Source organism: Dendronephthya gigantea, unplaced genomic scaffold (assembly GCF_004324835.1).
Source record: "Dendronephthya gigantea isolate DGI-Jeju-01 unplaced genomic scaffold, DenGig_1.0 000004F, whole genome shotgun sequence".
Taxonomy (NCBI): domain Eukaryota; kingdom Metazoa; phylum Cnidaria; class Anthozoa; order Malacalcyonacea; family Nephtheidae; genus Dendronephthya; species Dendronephthya gigantea.
The window spans coordinates 1,200,516-1,220,502 of record NW_021163014.1 but is presented as its reverse complement, the minus strand read 5'-3'; the positions used below and the strand labels follow the sequence as shown (position 1 = coordinate 1,220,502).

The 19,987-nt window shown below is 38.0% G+C and overlaps 3 protein-coding genes across 3 annotated transcripts; 1 reads left to right on the top strand and 2 right to left on the bottom strand.

Annotated features, from left to right (window-relative positions):
• Window positions 1-2,090: 2,090 nt before the first annotated feature.
• LOC114515619 lies at window positions 2,091-4,083 on the bottom strand. Its single transcript, XM_028534909.1, has 5 exons — window positions 3,710-4,083; window positions 3,293-3,397; window positions 2,790-3,025; window positions 2,457-2,635; window positions 2,091-2,295 (listed from the first exon to the last, which is right to left on the bottom strand). The coding sequence occupies exons 1-5, from the start codon at window positions 4,044-4,046 to the stop codon at window positions 2,181-2,183; spliced, it is 972 nt and encodes a 323-aa protein (XP_028390710.1). The 5' UTR covers window positions 4,047-4,083; the 3' UTR covers window positions 2,091-2,180.
• A 76-nt stretch (window positions 4,084-4,159) lies between these two features.
• On the bottom strand, window positions 4,160-5,530 carry LOC114515664. The gene is made up of 3 exons (XM_028534960.1): window positions 5,334-5,530; window positions 4,857-5,160; window positions 4,160-4,558 (listed from the first exon to the last, which is right to left on the bottom strand). Exons 1-3 carry the CDS (start codon window positions 5,352-5,354, stop codon window positions 4,239-4,241), a joined length of 645 nt encoding a protein of 214 aa, XP_028390761.1. The 5' UTR covers window positions 5,355-5,530; the 3' UTR covers window positions 4,160-4,238.
• A 4,737-nt stretch (window positions 5,531-10,267) lies between these two features.
• Window positions 10,268-15,294, top strand: LOC114515679. Its single transcript, XM_028534976.1, has 2 exons — window positions 10,268-10,420; window positions 14,650-15,294. The coding sequence occupies exons 1-2, from the start codon at window positions 10,277-10,279 to the stop codon at window positions 15,250-15,252; spliced, it is 747 nt and encodes a 248-aa protein (XP_028390777.1). The 5' UTR covers window positions 10,268-10,276; the 3' UTR covers window positions 15,253-15,294.
• The last annotated feature ends 4,693 nt before the right edge of the window (window positions 15,295-19,987 follow it).

Below are 19,987 nucleotides of genomic sequence, written 5' to 3'. Positions count from 1 at the left end.
AGTTTCCAGGAGACGGCCTGCCCGGGCAAACTTTGACCGTCCGTCCATCCATGCAAGCTTATTTCCTGTTTAAGTTTCCGTGTGCCAGGCTTGTCCTGGCGTATTGTGCCCAAGTATAGCACTACAACATTCCTGAATATCTATCTACTGAAATAGAAAGAAACCAATCTGCTGTTCACTGAACGCATGAACGCGTAGCAGCGAACGCATTGTAGATGATGTAGAGTGCGTCGTATTGTTGATTTAAAAAAAAAGGGCTTAAAACTTTAATGTCTGTAGTTAATGCTTTAATTAATTTTAAGAACGAAAACAACTTGTTTGAAATAAGAAAAAAAAACACGAAGGGCGCACCATTACAACACGGACGAAAAGTCATCGATCTGGTTCTGAATCAAACGATAAGCCAAAATATAACGAGGCAAATTGGTTCATGCACTCAAGAAGGAAATCAATAAGGCAACCAAAAACGTTTTTCACGTCAAATACTCACGTTGGTCCATGTCAGCGAAAATTCTCCTACTCGTGCAGGCTCGTATTGTCGGCGGCTGTCTTATATATGGAAAATTAATACCAGTGAGTGAAATGCAAAATTGCAAACCGCTCTGTGAACCGCTGAAAAACCGGCCTGTTGTAATGGAAGAACTTTATGTTTCTGAACAGCGTTTTTAGCGCGTCGAAATTCACCACGGAAACGAACTTCCGGGTCGCGCGATTATATATTTTCCGAATGAAAAATAGGCTTTAGTTTAACCAAAATTTGACTGTCTTTTAGAATCGTTAAATTTCCGTTTGTTGCACCTAAACTACCCGGGGACGTGCAAGAATGAGGAGTGCGCATGCAGTTTTATGGGAACTAACATAATCTGACATAACAGGATCTGTTCCGTAGGCGTAGAGGAGCTATTACTTTAGGGGGTAATGAATATTTCCCCTCCCCTGTCGACCAAATTTACTGGCAATTTTTGAAAAATGGGACTTTATAATTTCCTGCCCATTTTTCATCCGACCATACATGCAATGTTGAAATTTGCCTAACTTTCCAACTTCTAACTTTTCTTCGGGGTGGGGGCAATTGCCCCCGTTCTCTACAACTATGATCTGTTCTCCTGAAGCCGAGGATAAACTTTAGAAACTCGCCCAAATTTGTAAAACATATTCACTTATAAGGTGCATGTGTTATATCTACTCGAAATAGGGTAAATTGTCTACCCGCCTGGATAAGGCAGTGCTTTTACGTTTATGATCTTACGATAGTGTCCGATCGAACGTCTTTGATGCATGATATGCGTGAAATGAGTCCTGTTTTACAACAGACACAGTCATGTAACGATATTAACTGAAAATTTGTGCCCGAGCTAGTTTTACCAAGGTAAACTCTTGACAGAAATTTCAAAGTGAAATATTCAATTTAAGTTTGTGTGTAAAAAGAGGTCGTTTTGGGCACAACGCTGTTACCGTATTATATATAGACTGGGTATGCGTGAAATGAGTCCTGTTTTACAACAGATACAGCGATGTAACGATATTAACTGAAAATTTGTGCCCGAGCTAGTTTTACCAAGGTAAACTCTTGACAGAAATTTCAAAGTGAAATATTCAATTTAAGTTTGTGTGTAAAAAGAGGTCGTTTTGGGCACAATGCTGTTACCGTATTATATATAGACTGGGTATGCGTGAAATGAGTCCTGTTTTACAACAGACACAGCGATGTAACGATATTAACTGAAAATTTGTGCCCGAGCTAGTTTTACCAAGGTAAACTCTTGACAGAAATTTCAAAGTGAAATATTCAATTTAAGTTTGTGCGTAAAAGGAGGTCGTTTTGGGCACAATGCTGTTACCGTATTATATATAGACTGGATATGCGTGAAATGAGTCCTGTTTTACAACAGACACAGCGATGCAAGGATATTAACTGAAAATTTGTGCCCGAGCTAGTTTCAACAAGGCAAACTCTTGACAGAAATTTAAAAGTGAAATATGGCTTGGGTATTTTGGAAATATTTATTTATAAAAGGATTTAATTACCGGTACCGGTATTGTATTCATAGAAATTATCCTATTACATAGTTTAAGTAAACATAAGTATGGATTGTACAACCATTTTCAGTGCTTTTATAACCCACGCTGTGAACAATGCCATTTTCCCAAATTTGTTTGTGATGGTGATGGCAATATAGCTAATTGATGCACAATACCTCTTTCTTTCCAGTGCTATATACTTCAGCAATCTGAATATCAACATCTGTGTTATTCTTAATGAAGAGATCCCCATAGTAAGAAGTTCTACTACCTCTACAAAACATTATTGAAACATTTTTAAAATTAGAAATTTTCACACATTGCTCTGTGCAGGATGGCAGATTTAACAGCATTTACAAGATTACAATGCACTTTATAAAAACCAAAAATTAAACATAGATCAGGGTACAAAATAGTATGAATTATTGACACACCTTGGTACACTTTTAAAACGATAAAGCTTCTGATTCCCATCCACATGTGCAGAATGTTGTGACATAGAGCATGGAGGACAATCAATGTAGGTTATACCCTGCAACTTATCTACTTCATACTGACAGTATCTCCATTCAGCTGCAGCCTTTCTGAATGTGGATGCATTAATTATCCCTGTCTGGCAATTAAAGAAAACATATACTTACATAATTAATGGCTATCACATACACTTATCAAACTTGGGTGTGCTGTACATGAACTGTATGTTAATTATGCTCTGTTCATTACCGTACAGCACAGCTTATACTATTATCACCATGCATTAAACTTACCCGGCCTTTCACTGCAGAAATATCCTCCAAGGCTTTTATAAATGCAGACTCTGATGATCCAGGCATTCGCATTTTGAAGGTTTCCCACACTCTAAACACTTCTTGGTCGAAGAGGTAGTTTACTTGGCATGGGGAACCCGGCCAATAACCATTATTTATAATGCTTGTCAGGGACAATGGTTGGACAACATTGCAAGCTTCACAAACAAGGGAGAACCAGTGCAAATCATAACGACCTAACAAGGATAATTAAAAATTATGACTGTATATAAACTAAATTAGCTAACAAAAAAGCACTTTATAAAAGCAAACTTTAAATAACAGATAAAGTACAAACCACAAATTAAAAAATCCTAATTGAAAACTCGAAATACAGTATTCTAGAGGTACATGTTACAATAATCCACATTTTGAGATTTTAAGATGTCCCAATTTTACATTTTACAATTTATGCTCTTTACTTATAAAGATTTGCTGGTTCTAGAGTTTGGACAAACACAAACCTTTCATGGTAACTAAAATTATCTTATCCTTTGCAACACATTTTCTTAACTGCCCTTCACCACATGATCTACACTGTGTGTCACAAATCAACGGACAGTAACGTTCTGCAACAAAAAAGTAAATACTTTTACTCTTTTGTTTGTGTAGTGTATTGTAGTAAAATTATGTAAATTAAATCAATGAATCCATACTAGCTGCACATGCACTCAAATGTAACCTAGCTACATAATTATCTTTTAATAAGGATATTGAAGCCTGCCAAGTACTACCAAATAATTATGTTACGGGGGGGCTGCTATAAAACAATTATAAACTAAATCAAGTCTCTTGACAATGAGAAAAGGTGCTATACTGACTCTATAGGCCCATGGTTGAATTTGTAGAAATCAGAATAGTGCTGTTATTATTACAAATACCTTTTACCATAATTATTCCTTCTCTTGACACACTTTCTGTAGGTTTCAGATAATGATAAAAACCATTAAGCCATTCTTGCCTATCATGCAATGGCTTATCACTGTGCACTGTATCATCACAGGTGGGACACATATACTGAGAAATGCATTCTGAGCACTTAACTACAGCTGTTTCATTACCACATGCCATACATATAAATTCATCCTCAGGAATGACACAGGAGTTAAGAAGAGATGAGAACAGGTTATCTCTCCAATTTTCCCAGTTTGCATCACTAGATTTGGTTCTCTTTTGCCACTGAGACATGGGTTCTGGTTCCTGGCAGTCTCCATACATTTCACTACATATTTCGTCACAATCATCAAGAATGCTAGCCAGTTGTCTGAAATTTCATCAATGAAATTGAGAATATTTTAAATGACAATGAATGCAGAAATGTGACTTACATAACCATCTAGGCTTGGAGAATGAGTGAATAACAGAATGTTAACTAAACCATTAACTGGCAGTACTATTCTATTGAGAGAACTAAAATTGTCTGGTATTAAACGGCATAAAATGGTAAAATAAGAAAGTTAAGGCAAATTCAGGTCCATTGCTTGTACTGGCAGATAGTAGTGTTATAAACTTATCAAATGGCAGTATCTTCCACTGACAATTTAAATGATGTAATGCTAGACAAAGTAAGATATGAGAGTAGGTACATTCATGCTTATTGCTAGATAATGGGTAATCACCTTGATAATTTATTTCCTTGTTGGAGGGTTGCTCTGCTGTGGGTGATGGTAAGTCATCCATATCATCTGCCATGCTGGTGCTTTCCACAACAGCTTTCATCCTTCTTGACCCTTTTAAAATAATGAAAAATTCTCCATGCTACTGTACCTTTAATTAAATTAGCAAACATGCACTTTTTCAGTCATCTCACAATTCACAAAATAGCTTCCAAACCATTCAGCAACAAAATATGACAAGTGAAAAGCTGATTAACCCATCAGGAGGCGCCAGTACTCTCCCCTTGACGAGTAAAGTTGTCTGGCGTTAGACAATTTAGAGTAAATACTAAAGTAGGGCACATTTGAGCACAATGTGGCTTAATGGGTTAATAGTCATGTGAAATGCAGCTCTAAACTTATTATATCTTACTTGAATCAATGAAGTTTGGCCAACCAAAAAGATAAATTGTAATTAAGGCGGAGCTGAAAAGTAAAAAATATAAATAAATAAGAGTATAGTTAATACTGTACAAAACCTTTTCTTGGACAGTGGTAAATTCTATTCCCCTCGTTGTCTCTTCTGATTTCAATGTGGCTTTTCTGAGGCTTCTTTCGAATTTTGTTGGCGCTGGGAGTATTTGTTGAAAATAGGCTTTCGGCTTCTTCCAAAGCCTTAGCAAGACGTGCACTTGTTTGCGCTTTGGCCTTTCTGTTATTATTCGCCTTTGTTTTATCTATTAAAGAATTAAATATGGTCTTAAAGTTGGAACATTATAAAGGCCTACGACAAACGACAATTATTATTTGTTCTCATTATCATATACTGCGGTATATAAAGGCGGAATCATACCCAATAATCAAGCGTCGTTATCATATAAAAGGGGCTTTACAAATGCACAACTTCTACCTGTTTGTTCTTCAGACTCATCCATATTAATTAACGATTTCAATATGTAAATTTGTAAAAGAAGCTCAGATATTTATTATAATGGCGTCCACTCCAAGCACACCCGGTTCATCTAAGTCATACGGCTGATAGCCGTGTTTAAAGGCTAAAACGGACGGGCTGGCAGCCGTGTAACGTACGTCCGTTTGTCCGGTCGCCCCAGACTTCATGATGCGCTCAAGATCTGCAGCGCGCATTTACAAGGCCTGGGACTAGGCTGCAAAATCTGGGGCACTTCAATCTCGTTCCCCGAGCCCGCGATTCCTCTGGCGAGAAAACGAAGGCTCTGGGATAATCTAAACCAGAAATGATTCTGATTGGTTGTTCACGCCGTTTTAATTTTGAAATACAAAAAACCGTTACAAATCGCAAGCCAGGATTTCTGGCTTCCGGTTTGGATTATCCCAGAGCCTTCGTTTTCTCGCCAGAGGAATCGCGGGCTCGGGGAACGAGATTGGGGGCACTTTCCCTACCTACAGTGAACTAGCTATCAATAATATTAAATTGATCTAAAATTGTGCGCTGTTGTGTCCGGCATTTCTCCCTTGTCTGGCCTCTGTTGTCTGGCTTGCTGTAAGGAATTTTTCACTGATATCCAGGTGAAATATCTGGAGGGAATTTTGTTACAGAAAAAGTGCTCATTTGCGAAATATTTGCATCTAATAATCGATAAATAAATTTTGTTATTCAAATAGTATTGCGCCACAACACACGAAAATATGCGGGCTTTTCCCCGAGATACTGAGACTGTTCACATGATACGCGTGCTATAAAGATGTACGTAGGAACCGGGTGGAAACACCCCTCCTCCCCCCGAAAATATAAGAATATAGAGAATAAATATATACCACACTAGCTAGTAGTGTCCTTAAAGTTTTGGCAATCAATCCATCCCTAAAGGCCCTTTTATTAACCAAAACGACCCCTGGAAGCTGGTCCCCCTGGCCCCCAAATCTCTGGATGCCTCCTACGCCCATCTATAGAATAGACCCAGTTTTGCGTGCAGCCTTTTATCACCAGGGGCAAAGGGACAAATTATCAGCAAGCTTTACTCAACATGGCACAATCGTCCGGTGAAAAACTCAGATATCGCATTTATTTCGGAAAGATAGAAAGTTTGCAGCATAAAATCATATTCACGGCTGGTGGCTGGCAGCCGTATAAAGTACGTCCGCTGTATGGTATATGGTGGTTGAATGGTGATATTAGAGAGTTTGCAGCATGAAACCATATTCACGGCTGGCAGCCGTATAACGTACGTCTGCTGTATGGTATATAGTGTATGAATGGTGATATTAGAGAGTTTGCACCATGAAATCATATTCACGGCTGGCAGCCGTATAACGTACGTCTGCTGTATGGTATATGGTGGTTGAATGGTGATATTAGAGAGTTTGCAGCATGAAACCATATTCACGGCTGGCAGCCGTATAACGTACGTCTGCTGTATGATATATGGTGGTTGAATGGTGATATTAGAGAGTTTGCAGCATGAAATCATATTCACGGCTGGCAGCCGTATAACGTACGTCTGCTGTATGATATATGGTGGTTGAATGGTGATATTAGAGAGTTTGCAGCATGAAATCATATTCACGGCTGGCAGCCGTATAACGTACGTCCGCTGTATGGTATATGGTGGTTGAATGGTGATATTAGAGAGTTTGAAGCTATAAATCATATTCACGGCTGGCAGCCGTATAACGTACGTCCGCTGTATGATATATGGTGGTTGAATGGTGATATTAGAGAGTTTGCAGCATGAAACCATATTCACGGCTGGCAGCCGTATAACGTACGTCTTCTGTATGATATATGGTGGTTGAATGGTGATATTAGAGAGTTTGCACCATGAAATCATATTCACGGCTGGCAGCCGTATAACGTACGTCTGCTGTATGGTACATGGTGGTTGAATGGTGATATTAGAGAGTTTGAAGCTATAAATCATATTCACGGCTGGCAGCCGTATAACGTACGTCCGCTGTATGGTATATGGTGCATGAATGGTGATATTAGAGAGTTTGCAGCATGAATCTGTTTGCAGCATGAGTTTGAGCTCTCTAATATCACCATACAACCACCATATACCATACAGCAGACGTACGTTCTACGGCTGCCAGCCGTGAATATGATTTCATGGTGCAAACTCTCTAATATCACCATTCAACCACCATATACCACACAGCAGACGTACGTTATACGGCTGCCAGCCGTGAATATGATTTCATGCTGCAAACTTTCTAATATCACCATTCATACACCATATACCATACAGCGGACGTACGTTATACGGCTGCCAGCAGTGAATATGATTTCATGCTGCAAACTATGTAATATCAGCATTCATACACCATATACCATACAGCGGACGTACGTTATACGGCTGCCAGCCGTGAATATGATTTCATGCTGCAAACTATGTAATATCACCATTCATACACCATATACCATACAGCAGACGTACGTTATACGGCTGCCAGCCGTGAATATGATTTCATGGTGCAAACTCTCTAATATCACCATTCAACCACCATATACCATACAGCAGACGTACGTTATACGGCTGCCAGCCGTGAATATGATTTCATGGTGCAAACTCTCTAATATCACCATTCAACCATCATATACCACACAGCAGACGTACGTTATACGGCTGCCAGCCGTGAATATGATTTCATGCTGCAAACTTTCTAATATCACCATTCATACACCATATACCATACAGCGGACGTACGTTATACGGCTGCCAGCCGTGAATATGATTTCATGCTGCAAACTTTCTAATATCACCATTCATACACCATATACCATACAGCGGACGTACGTTATAGGGCTGCCAGCCGTGAATATGATTTCATGCTGCAAACTTTCTAATATCGCCATTCATACACCATATACCATACAGCGGACGTACGTTATACGGCTGCCAGCCGTGAATATGATTTCATGCTGCAAACTTTCTAATATCACCATTTATACCCCATATACCATACAGCGGACGTACGTTATAGGGCTGCCAGCCATGAATATGATTTCATGCTGCAAACTATGTAATATCAATATTCATACACCATATACCATACAGCGGACGTACGTTATACGGCTGCCAGCCGTGAATATGATTTCATGCTGCAAACTATGTAATATCACCATTCATACACCATATACTATACAGCAGACGTACGTTATACGGCTGCCAGCCGTGAATATGGTTTCATGGTGCAAACTCTGTAATATCAGCATTCAACCACCATATACCATACAGCGGACGTACGTTATACGGCTGCCAGCCGTGAATATGATGATTTCATGCTGCAAACTCTGTAATATCACCATTCATACACCATGTACCATACAGCATAGGTATATGTTATAGAGCTACATGCAGTGTTTTAAATGTTATAGTTATAATGTTAATGGTGTTTTGTCATGGTTGCATTAAAGGCTTTTTCAAGAACAATATCGACAACAATATACCACCACTACACACCCAATGGTTTATTTATTACATGTATTTTGCATAACAGAAAGGATAGGATTAAAGAAATATGACATTATTTGAAAATTTCTCTTTGCTTGTATCTTCAAACTGCAATAGGTGAACAATCTGAGGAAGATTGCACAGTCCACACTACAATCGATCACTAAGAATGCCTGTGAATAAAAATAAAATCATTAAAATACTTCTCAACATTTATTGACACATATATGTCAATAACATATATATATATATATACATGCAAGTACCATAGCTTTTATTTTGCATATGCATGGTTCTTGCATGACGAAGTATGCTACAAGTATCTCTACTTCCATGATCAGTTCTATAGTGAACATTTTTGTTCTCATATCATCCTAAGCCTTTTTGTTTTCTCTGGGCTTTTTGATAAGGAGTTGTGCTATCAACTTCACTGATCCTCTCATCTAATCCTTCATCCTCTATTTCAGAAAATATAATTTGCTCATGTATCTCATCATCATTACTTTCTTGTAAAAACCTTGTAGGCTGAGCAACCTTCTCCATTTCTGTGAGACCATCATGATGATAAATGACTACAGGAACAGAAGGCTTGAAATAGGCAACTTTTTTTACACATATCAGCAAATATCACTTAGATGGTACATATTTGATATAATTTGACGTACAGTTTCTGCAGTCCTTACCTATAAATCATTGCAAAGTTGCATAATTGATATAAACCATTGATATAAAGAAACCAAAATAAATATGTACCCCATACTAGTTATATCATCAAGCCAGATGTCTAACAAAATTGCCTTACTTTGAAAAATTAAAGAAAAATACCACAATAAAACTGTTAAAAACTGTTATAAGAGTAAACTCTTTCCAATTGACTGACTCATAGCCCAAAGAAACATTATTAGAATCTTGTAATTGTAAAAGATGGCGTCGTTTATTCCAGAATTAAATTCATAACAAATAAAAATATTCGCATTTTCCAGCAGAATCTCATGTACTTCTAAAGTTCAGTATCTTACCACTTCATTCTTTAAAATTATAAACGTGATTTTTCGTTTAACTTCAGATTTAGGTAAAGAATTTCTGTAGAAACTATAATTGGCAGAACTCAGCGTACAAACAGACGTACGTTACACGGCTGACAGCCCGTCCGTTTGGGGTGTTTTTTACCGGCTAATAGCCGTATGGAAACAGACGAAACGGGTGCCAAGCAGGGTCGTGCCCACGATATCTCTCTGAAATCTGTTCAGCGTTTATCATGATAAAAATTAAGGCAATACCTTAATTTGAGAGGCTTTTGACAATTAAGATATAAGCTTAATTTTGGAATGAGATCATGTTGCACTATCACACTACCTGGGGAAAGTACTGCGTGGGTGTCGTAATTTTGGGTAATATTCCCGGGTTTTATAAAAAGGCAATGAGGCGATTAGATCAGTGGGCGATGAATGTTTCATGTTTATGTCACGCGACTGAACATAGTCTGCATCAGTCCTTAGTCACGCTTTTACGTTCTACTGCAGAGCATATCAAAAGGATTATGAGCGTTGGGAATAACTTTAAGATGCCAGGAACTGGCATGGATGTTTGGGGTAAACAAAGACTAGAACTTGGAGTATTGTTGCGAGATAAAGTCTTGAACGAGCTCAACATTCCTTGGGTTGTGGAAAACGGGACTTTGTTGGGAGCATATCGAAGTGGAAAGTTCATTCCACACGATGACGATTTTGACATCGCGTTATTTTTCGAACTGAAATCCCTCAGATATTGTACCTGATATCCTAAATAAGTTAAAGCAGTTGCTCCCTGTACCCTACGAAGCACGATATGTCTCCACTTACGCTCAAAAGATTGAAGTGTATGACCCGACGTACGGCATTTTCAATTTATGTGGACCAAAATACAATGGTGCCGATTACCACTATGTAAGCGCTGACCTGCAGTTCTATCAACGACTTGATAATATCTATCGATGGTTATATTTCATTCAAACAAATGTAGTCGAAATTCCCGTGGAAACGCTCTTTCCATTGCGCTCTATCTCGCTGGAATCTCAAATATTTCAAGCACCAAATAACGTCGAGAACTATTTGAAATGTCAGTACGGAAGCATATCGCCAACTGCTAAATTTAACCCGTCTACTGGATTGTATGAAGATGTAATATGAAATAGACTTTTACTAGGAATAGTAATGGTACTCTGTTTTAATCTCGTTGTTTACCGCATTAGCTCGTGTTACATATAGCGACATGCTTGCAGTGTCGTATATAAGTCAAAGGCATATTTGCTTGGCACATTTATACGAGTATAGAGGTAGAAGCTAAATATTTTACTCAAACGAAAAGAATGAAAGTTGACATTAATTTTATTATAACTAGACCGTATGTGGTCGTAAATAACTTGAAATATATATGAAATATGAAATATATATATGTATATATATATATATATATATAGGTGCAATACATTATCTTGTTAAATGTTAATGAATGTATAATTATAAAGGCTCAATGCATGCAATTCTTCTTTTGAGAGATATGTAATTTTTCCAACTACCGAACATTTGTTTCCTTACACTCCATGGACGTTTTTTACGCAATATTTTTGAAGACTCTTCACTAATTTACATCTCCTAAAAGTAGAATTGCTTTGCAAGTTGCAAGAAAAATTTCATCGTGTAATAAGGCTTTAAATCTTAATCGGTTTTATCGACTTACTCACAGTTAGACAAAAATGGGCTTCGATGAATCTTCCACCTCAATCGCTTTTAAATCTATGTGTTCTCAGCCAAATGCCGCACGTATATATACGAAGGCGTGGTTTAAGGAGATATAGAGCTCACTTTACGAACGACATTTGTTGTAACTCGTAAGCAGCATATATTTAACCATGTTAAGGTGCACCCGCACACGAGAGTTTGATATATCTCCTTAAACATTTATAGGAACACCTGACATTTCCTAAACACGTATGGTCATGTGCTGAGTTTGGGTTTGTATGAAGGTCGAGGGTAGTAAGTCGAGGGTCGAGAGTAACCTCGGATTAAAGCCTTTGGATTAACATGCAGCGGCCACAACTCATGAGAACCCAAACTGTTGACAAAGAGATCCTGAGCGATGTTATGTAATCACGTTGTTTTTATCTCAGGGAAACTCCTATATATTGTATTAGCTGAATGGTTAACTCTAGTACATACGAGTTTTCCCTGAGATCAAAACAACGTGGAAACTAAAAAGTGTCGCTTTGGGGTTGTTGTCGACAAAGTTTTGCTTCCAAAGGCTTTTATTCTTTTATAATATAGCAGTATGAATATAAATCGCAAATGGCCATCTCTCAGAATTTTATATGAAGTCAAAACAGCGACGAAAAATAATTTAGATGTTGATGAGAACAGGCCTCAACAATGTTGTGCTGCACCCCATGAACAAATTTGTCAACAATGTTGTTCCACCTTGTTACGCTTAACAATATTGCAACATGTTGTTGACAACATTGTTCATGGGGTGCAGCAAAACATTGTTGAGGCCTGTTCTAATCAACCGGGAACAACCTGAGCGTTTTTTGCCGTGTACTGGAACTGTCTTGGTTGCTGTCTTCCTTGAAACAGACATAATTGCAAGGTCATGCTGAGGCAAATGAACAACGTAAAAAGACACTTTGAGCGGTAAAAAATTTGTTAACCGCAAATGTCAAAATCTGTACGTCAAGCTGCGGTTTGCGGTTGGCGTGGTTAAAAAAAAGCCCTGAAAAAGCGGGCCTTAGTTTGAAGTTTTCTTTTACGTGCGCGTGCCTACATGACGTCGTCTACATACGTATTTAGCCGGAAGTGCATGTGTAATTGTGATAACGGTACTAAACATCAGGTTGGCTACGTGACTGACGAATGGCCATCTCTCAGAATTTTATATGAAGTCAAAACAGCGACGAAATCTGCGAAAAAATCCGACTGATGTTCAGTTTATTTGACACATTTATAGCCGTTTGAAAACTTTAGCCGTTTTTAGTACCATCATTTAGCGATGCTGTTTGCGCCGTGTAGTACAAGAAGTAAAGATATTTTAGCGTAAAGCACTCGAATAATGGCTAACAATAATAATATAGGGGTTATGGTTTAACAGCCTTGTCCGCTAAAGCGTGAATTTTCTTTAAACACGGTGGCTGTGTCCACCGGGTTGTAATGTTATTATGTTAATGATGTCGGGTCGTGACAGAATTCTGACGGCTTGTACTCTCAGGAGTTACGCTCACTGGACACGAATCCTAAAACCTCAAATCTTTGTGGTGTAAGAGTATGAATGTAAATCTCAAATGGCCATCTTTTAGAATTTTATTTAAAGTCATATCAGTTAAGAAATCAGCGAAAAAATCTCGGCAAGAGATATATTTTTAGAGTATTCGAATAATTGTTAGCATTGATGATATGACATTTGCAGTTCAATAAACCTAGTATGTGGAAATACGAAAATCCGGGTTATTTTCCATCGCGAAGGGATTTAACTTATGCCACGGGTGCGTGCATGAAATCGGACGGCTAGCCTTTACAGAAGTTAGTTGCCTATAGCTGTCGTGGTTTCGCAAGCTAGAAGAAGGTCATAAGCTTTCTCTCGAATGGCCAGCTTTTAGTTTTTACAAAAGCGCGTCGTAAAGCTAGTAAATCGAAGTTTTACAAAGCCTTGCGGTCGCCTATGCCGCTGACCAGTCAACTTTGCGCAAAAATAGCGAACTTTACGGAGCTATGCGAGCAAACTAAATTTTCGGCTATGTTCTTACAATATAACAAAGAAAAATGGCCTTTTTAAATTTTTCGATTTCCATTAAAAGCAAGGCGCCACATCGGTTAATATGAATACTAGCCACTCCAGCTCCGGGTTCGCTCGAATCCTGACCCAGCTCCGGTTTCGCGAACCCGCAGCCACGAATCTGAATATGCTGTCTTTTTTTTATAAAAGTCCAACTAGGAGTGGAATTTTGCGATGGGATTTGGACAACCTTTAGGCTGCCAACCTCTTAAAACTGACTATAACCGCAAAAAAAATTTAGATGTCCAATAAGGCAATGTCAACACGGTAAAAACGCTCAAGTTGTTCTCGGTTGATGAACAGACCTCAGCAATGTTGTGCTGCACCCCATGAACAATTTTGTCAACAATGTTGTTCCATCTTGTTACGCTTAACAATATTGCAACATGTTGTTGACAACATTGTTCATGGGGTGCAGTACAACATTGTGGAGGCCTGTTCTCATCAACCTGGAACTGTCTTTGTTGCTGTCTTACTTGAAACAGACATAATTGCAAGGTCATCTTTAAAAATCTAGCTTATTTGCATTCGAATCCTCTGCGGAGGAGAGAGGTCTACATAAGTATTTAGCCGGAAGTGAGTAATTCTGATAACGGGACTAAACATCAGGCTGGCTACGTGACTGACGATTAAAAATTTATTGCCATAAGATCTTTTATCCTAATTCTCAGCGCGTTCTATTAGGGCACTTGAGTTGATTTATTGTTCAAGGATTCCACAGTTCACCCTGTTGCAATTGTATGCAATTCCGTGGTGCAGGTACTTCATTCTATTGTGACGTTGTTGTTTATGACAGGTTTGTCAGGTATCTAAAATCACTTACACGCGTTGGGAAAACTACTTAGCGCCACATTTCTTAGTAATACTCCCGAGCTATCACGAAGGTTCAACGAGGCAAACAGCTCCGTGGGCGATGAACGTAATTTGTTTATATGATACATGTGGAGAAGGTAACCTTAAGAATGCATTATGAGCGTTGAAAATAACTTTAAGACGCCAGGAACTGGCATGGATGTTTGGGGTAAACAAAGACTAGAACTTGGAGTATTGTTGCGAGATAAAGTCTTGAACGAGCTCAACATTCCTTGGGTTGTGGAAAACGGGACTTTGTTGGGAGCATATCGAAGTGGGAAGTTCATTCCACACGATGACGATTTTGACATTGCGTTGTTTTTCGAATCAAATCCCTCAGATATTGTACCTGATATCCTAAATAAGTTAAAGCAGTTGCTCCCGGAACCCTACGAAGCACGATATGTCTCCAATTACGCTCAAAAGATTGAAGTGTATGACCCGACTTACGGCAGTTTCAATTTATGTGGACCACAGTACAATGGTGCCGATTTCTACTATGTATGCGCTGACCTGCAGTTCTATCAACGATTTGATAACATCTATCGCTGTTTATATTTTATTCAAGCAAATGTAGTCGAAATTCCCGTGCAAACGCTCTTTCCATTGCGCTCTATCTCGCTGGAATCTCAAACATTTCAAGCACCAAATAACGTCGAGAACTATTTGAAATGTCAGTACGGAAGCATATCGCCAACTGCTAAGTTCAACCCGTCGACTGGATTGTATGAAGATTTAATATGAAATAGACAATATGATCAAATAAAATTCTATTTGTACGTAAAAGTATTTGTGTTGTTAACACAGGTAGTACGTTGTCTTTGTTTACATTTGCTTGCATGTAAAAGGTCTTATTAGTGACAGTATTGAATTTAATTTTATGTTTAGGGGCTAAACCTAAAATCCATTACTTCGAAAATAAATTTTGATTAGGGCAATGCTTGAACTGAAATTCAATGATTGTAATGGTTCAACTTATAAACATATTTATTTGTTCAGTGAAATGGGTCAGTGAATCTATAATTATTGAACTTGTCTCGACATGACGACTTCATTTCTTCTAAAATGGCTTTGGGAGGTCATAGATTTAGAGAAATGTGTTTGTGTTATAGTTTTTCGAATGAGAGATCGCTTGGCGATATTTATGTGGGAAGCAAATGAACTAAATTCAATTCCATTTAATTCAATTATCAATAAGTGACTATATAATCCATATGGCGTACGTCAGATCGGTCAGAATCAGAAGTGAATTGGATCCGATCCGACAAAATTTGATCGTGCATGTTAACCAATTTTATCGTCAACGTTATACCAATTTATCATTGCTCCGCTTATTTACTGGTAGCAGCGACGTAGCTAGACTGTTAAAAATGGGGGTAGGGGGTAGTGTTATTGGTACAATTATAGTATACCGAGCCAAAAGGCCAATATATTAAAGATAAAGTTAAATATCTGTCAGAGGGATCAATCTTAGTGTATAGGACTGCCCCGTTCTTTAAAGATAGTGTTTATTCTTGTTCTGTGAAAGTCCAATTCTTGCATCAAGTGACATGATAAAACAAGGTAGTTCTATATCTACCCTGCCCCCCCCCCCCAGTTTAGCCTGTGAGCTGCCTAGATCTAGTGGAAGCAACTTGTTCTGGAATCGTGCAAATATTAGTATAAAGGCTATAACGTGTGTCAAGAGTCAAGACTCGTGCTGATAGCTCATAGTATTGAGAAATTAAATAAAATCCTAAAGAAAATCAATCCTGTCAAATTTTAGACAATTTTAATAAACAAAGTTTTACTGAGATTCCTGATTTTAAATATGGTTGAACTTATAAGCTATATATTTAATATATATATATATATATATATATTAAGACTTCACTGTCACTAAAGGCTGCTTCCCACTTATATTTACACGTTTTTTATACGCACGTACGCGTATTTAAAATTTTTAGTTGCTTTTAAATTTTTATTTTTTAATATCTAGGTCAACTAATGGCATGCTAAAATATGCAGAAAACTTAATTTTTTCAAAGGTAAACTGATGTATAAGGTTTTAGACTTTTACGTGCGTGTACGTGCGTATATGAAAAACGCGTAAGTGGAAAACGGCCTTAACTATTATATAATTATGTAAGAATGGCCATATTTATGAGTTAAACTTGAAATGGTTCAGTGAATCAGTTAAGATTTTGTGGTAATTATTTTTTTGAAAATCGTACAATACACATATCAAATTCAAGCCAGGAACAGTTGGGGAAAATGTTAAAAAAACCTTAAACCTTTAATTCACTGAAATCCCTTTTGGGCAGTCGCTAATAAATACTACAACCTACTGGTGCATCTAATACTGTGTGTAAGACTGTGATTTAACACAAACAGGTGATTACCAAGAATAATTTCCTGCCGTAAGATATCACAATTGTCGTCATGTGGCAGTAAAGAACCCAAGGAATGCTAATGCCTAATCTCTTTATTTTGCCGACATGTGTAATTTCTATTGGGATAATAAATTATCCTGCTCTGTACTTGTGCGCTGTACTCCTGTAGTGATTAACATTTTGAAAGCAGAAAGTTTTTTCACCTGCTCATGATCTGTTTGCATAATCAATTTTTTATCAGAAACTTGGGAATTTTACACAAAAATCGACATTCAGTAGTTTTCCCAAGTGCACTCACTTTATATTTTAGATCCTTGGCAAAAACCCAGATATTCGATCGAATATCGGACGGTAGATCGTGTGTCATAACCAGACTTACCAGTTTTACCAGTGCACAGGTTCTGAAATTTGAACCCTGTCAATGTCTCGTAAATACAAAATGTTTTTCAAAACACTATAGAGAAATCTAGCTGATATATATATTTCAGTTTGTATCAGGTTCACATTTGGGGTTTAGTTTTTATATTTATTATAATTAGAATTTATGGCGATATATAAATCGCCATATAAGAATCAAGTGTATTTGGAATTTGGAGAATCATTTGGGATTAAAGCCCCACTGCTCCGTGGCTCTTGTATTTGCAGTAGGTATAGCACGAATCGAAAGTAAAAGTCGTTCGTGAAGGCAACAGCATACAAGAACTATCTTGGCATGCAACCTTATGGGCAAGTTAGCAATGATCAGTAGAATCCGTCACCTATTTGATAAATCTACTCTTTATATTGTTATAAACTCCCTTATATTTTCTAAGCTATTTTATTGTTCATCGGTGTGGTCAGGGCCGTGAGGCACCAGCAAGTCAAATATTGCCAAACTTCGACAAGTTCAAAATTTCGCGGCCCGCTTGTTGTCAGGAAAGAAGAAATATGAACACAACACCAACACTTAAAGAACTTAGGCTACTTCCAGTATCTGAAGTTCTTAGACTCAGAGACGCTGTCCTGATGTTTAAATGCATGAACAATCAAGCACCTAGTTACCTAACAAACATGTTCCAGAATAGATCGCAAATTCATAACTACAATACTAGAACCAAAAATAATCTTAATCTTATTAAGTGCCGTACTGCGCTTGCCCAGAGTTCTTTTAGTTATAGAGGTCTTGTTTTATGGAACTCGCTGCCATCCGAGATACGCAGCTTGTCTAGTTTAAACACTTTTAAACATAGATTGAGAAGTCATTTTCTCGATTGTTGGCTTAACTAAGATTTTTTAACCATGTAAATAGAAGTAATTATATAATAAATATTGTAACGAATATAATTTTTATTCTTGTAAATTAGGTATGAAGATCCCTTATGGGGAACCTAATAAATCTTATTCTATTGTATTGTATCTACATTATAATTATAATTGATTATAATTGAACATGCCCTGATATTGGTTAAGCACATACAAAAGCTCTAGTGTGTTCCTAAATTAAAATAACTGGGGCAGGGATGGCGCCAGGAATTCCCCGACACAGGGGCTAAGGTCCCCGACAGGGGGGCTGGGGGCTGAACTCCTGGTTGTTATTTAACGTGTAATTGTAGGAAGCACAGTTTTCGGTTTATTGCTACAGTCCCATGCCTTAGATTTGGAGCCTAGGCACACGAGGCGCCACCTTAGTTGGCGCCGAGCGAGAAAATTTTTGAAATTTTTATGCTCTAGATCTTTGGAAATTAGCATTTCAGAGTCTTATCACGGACTTTTTCATGAAAATTTTTATCCTACAAACCACAATGTAAAATACTAAGTTAAATTTTGAAGCAGTTTATCTGTTTTATTTGGGAGAACTAAAAACAATAGAGGGCGACGCAATATATCTCCCGTTCATTCCCCGACGAATTGTAAAATTTTCCCCGACAGGGGGGCTAGAGTTCCCCGACGCGGGGGCTGTAGCCCCCCCTGCCCCCCCTCTGGCGCCACCCCTGAACTGGGGGAAATATTGGGTAACCGAAAGTAAATGTGAACCTATGCATGCCAACGAATTTTGCTTCTTAGGTAAACTTCAAATCTTAATAGTGATTCACAACACAACTATTCTGTACCTATATAACACGGAGTAATTTTTTTCAACTTGAAAATCAGTTCTAGCTACTTTATATGGGGATGTAAATTAGTTAAGAATTTTCAAAATGTAAGCGTAAGTAATAAACTGATAATATCAAATTGTAATTCTTCCTTTGTTGTTGATTTGCCAAGTTTACATCTCTCAAAAGTAGAATTGTCAGTATTGCATGTTGCATGAATAACTGCATTATTTTTAACAGGGTCTTGTAAGTGTGCGTGTTCCTTTAGGGCTGTGTTACACTATGGAACTTTTCTTCTGGCAACTTGCAATCAATTCAACTCCTGAGACATCTAAACTGTCAAATACGAACATTTCTTACGAGCTAGTGTTTTCTTAGCACTTTCGAACGCTCTATACCAATTTTAAGCCAAATTGCAAGGAAAATTGCATAGTGTGACAAGCGCCTTTCAAACACGTCAAACAACAAATGCTAATTAAGGAGCCGATGCGTGGGTCATTTTCAACCCCGGGGTTGAATTCAGCACTGTTGACCGGGATCAAATTTTTTTCGATTAATAATTTCAACCTCGAGGCTGAGAACTCAGCCCTGAGCGCTTGGTTTGAAGAATGCCCGCGAATAATAAATTTGCATTTTCTGTTTTCAATCACATGCATAAATGGCACTGCTACGCATGTTCGAAACTTCGAATAACTTCAGCCCTGGGTTGAAACGATTACGGCATGACATGATTTCAGCCCTAGGACTAGTTTCACCCCAGGGTTCGGAGATTTCAGCTTGGGTTGCTCAGGTAGGGATGAAATTTCAACCCTGGGACTGAACTTAGTCCCGGGGCTGAAAATTTGTCAAGTAATCGCGCACTGTATATTTGGAAAATATACATAGGCAGCTTGCACCACAGTCACCCTGACCCTAATCCAACAATATCATTCAACAATTCCCAACTGGCTTGAAAGACTGGTAGCATCAGTCAAAACCTAGCTAGTCTTCATTGTCTTCACATTTACATGCGGCTGTCGTTTCTTTCAACAGCGC

Excerpts from the sequence above, each read along its gene's own strand:
- LOC114515679 (XM_028534976.1), top strand. The coding sequence starts at position 10,277 with ATGAGGCGATTAGATCAGTGGGCGATGAATGTTTCATGTTTATGTCAC. Across the intron at positions 10,421-14,649 it reads GCGTTGGGAATAACTTTAAG|ACGCCAGGAACTGGCATGGA; the intron begins ATGCCAGGAACT and ends AATAACTTTAAG.
- LOC114515664 (XM_028534960.1), bottom strand. The coding sequence starts at position 5,354 with ATGAGTCTGAAGAACAAACAG. Across the intron at positions 5,161-5,333 it reads TGAGTCTGAAGAACAAACAG|ATAAAACAAAGGCGAATAAT; the intron begins GTAGAAGTTGTG and ends ATTCTTTAATAG. Across the intron at positions 4,559-4,856 it reads GCCAAACTTCATTGATTCAA|GGTCAAGAAGGATGAAAGCT; the intron begins GTAAGATATAAT and ends TTATTTTAAAAG.
- LOC114515619 (XM_028534909.1), bottom strand. The coding sequence starts at position 4,046 with ATGTATGGAGACTGCCAGGAACCAGAACCCATGTCTCAGTGGCAAAAG. Across the intron at positions 3,398-3,709 it reads AGGAATAATTATGGTAAAAG|AACGTTACTGTCCGTTGATT; the intron begins GTATTTGTAATA and ends TTTTTGTTGCAG. Across the intron at positions 3,026-3,292 it reads AATTTTAGTTACCATGAAAG|GTCGTTATGATTTGCACTGG; the intron begins GTTTGTGTTTGT and ends TATCCTTGTTAG.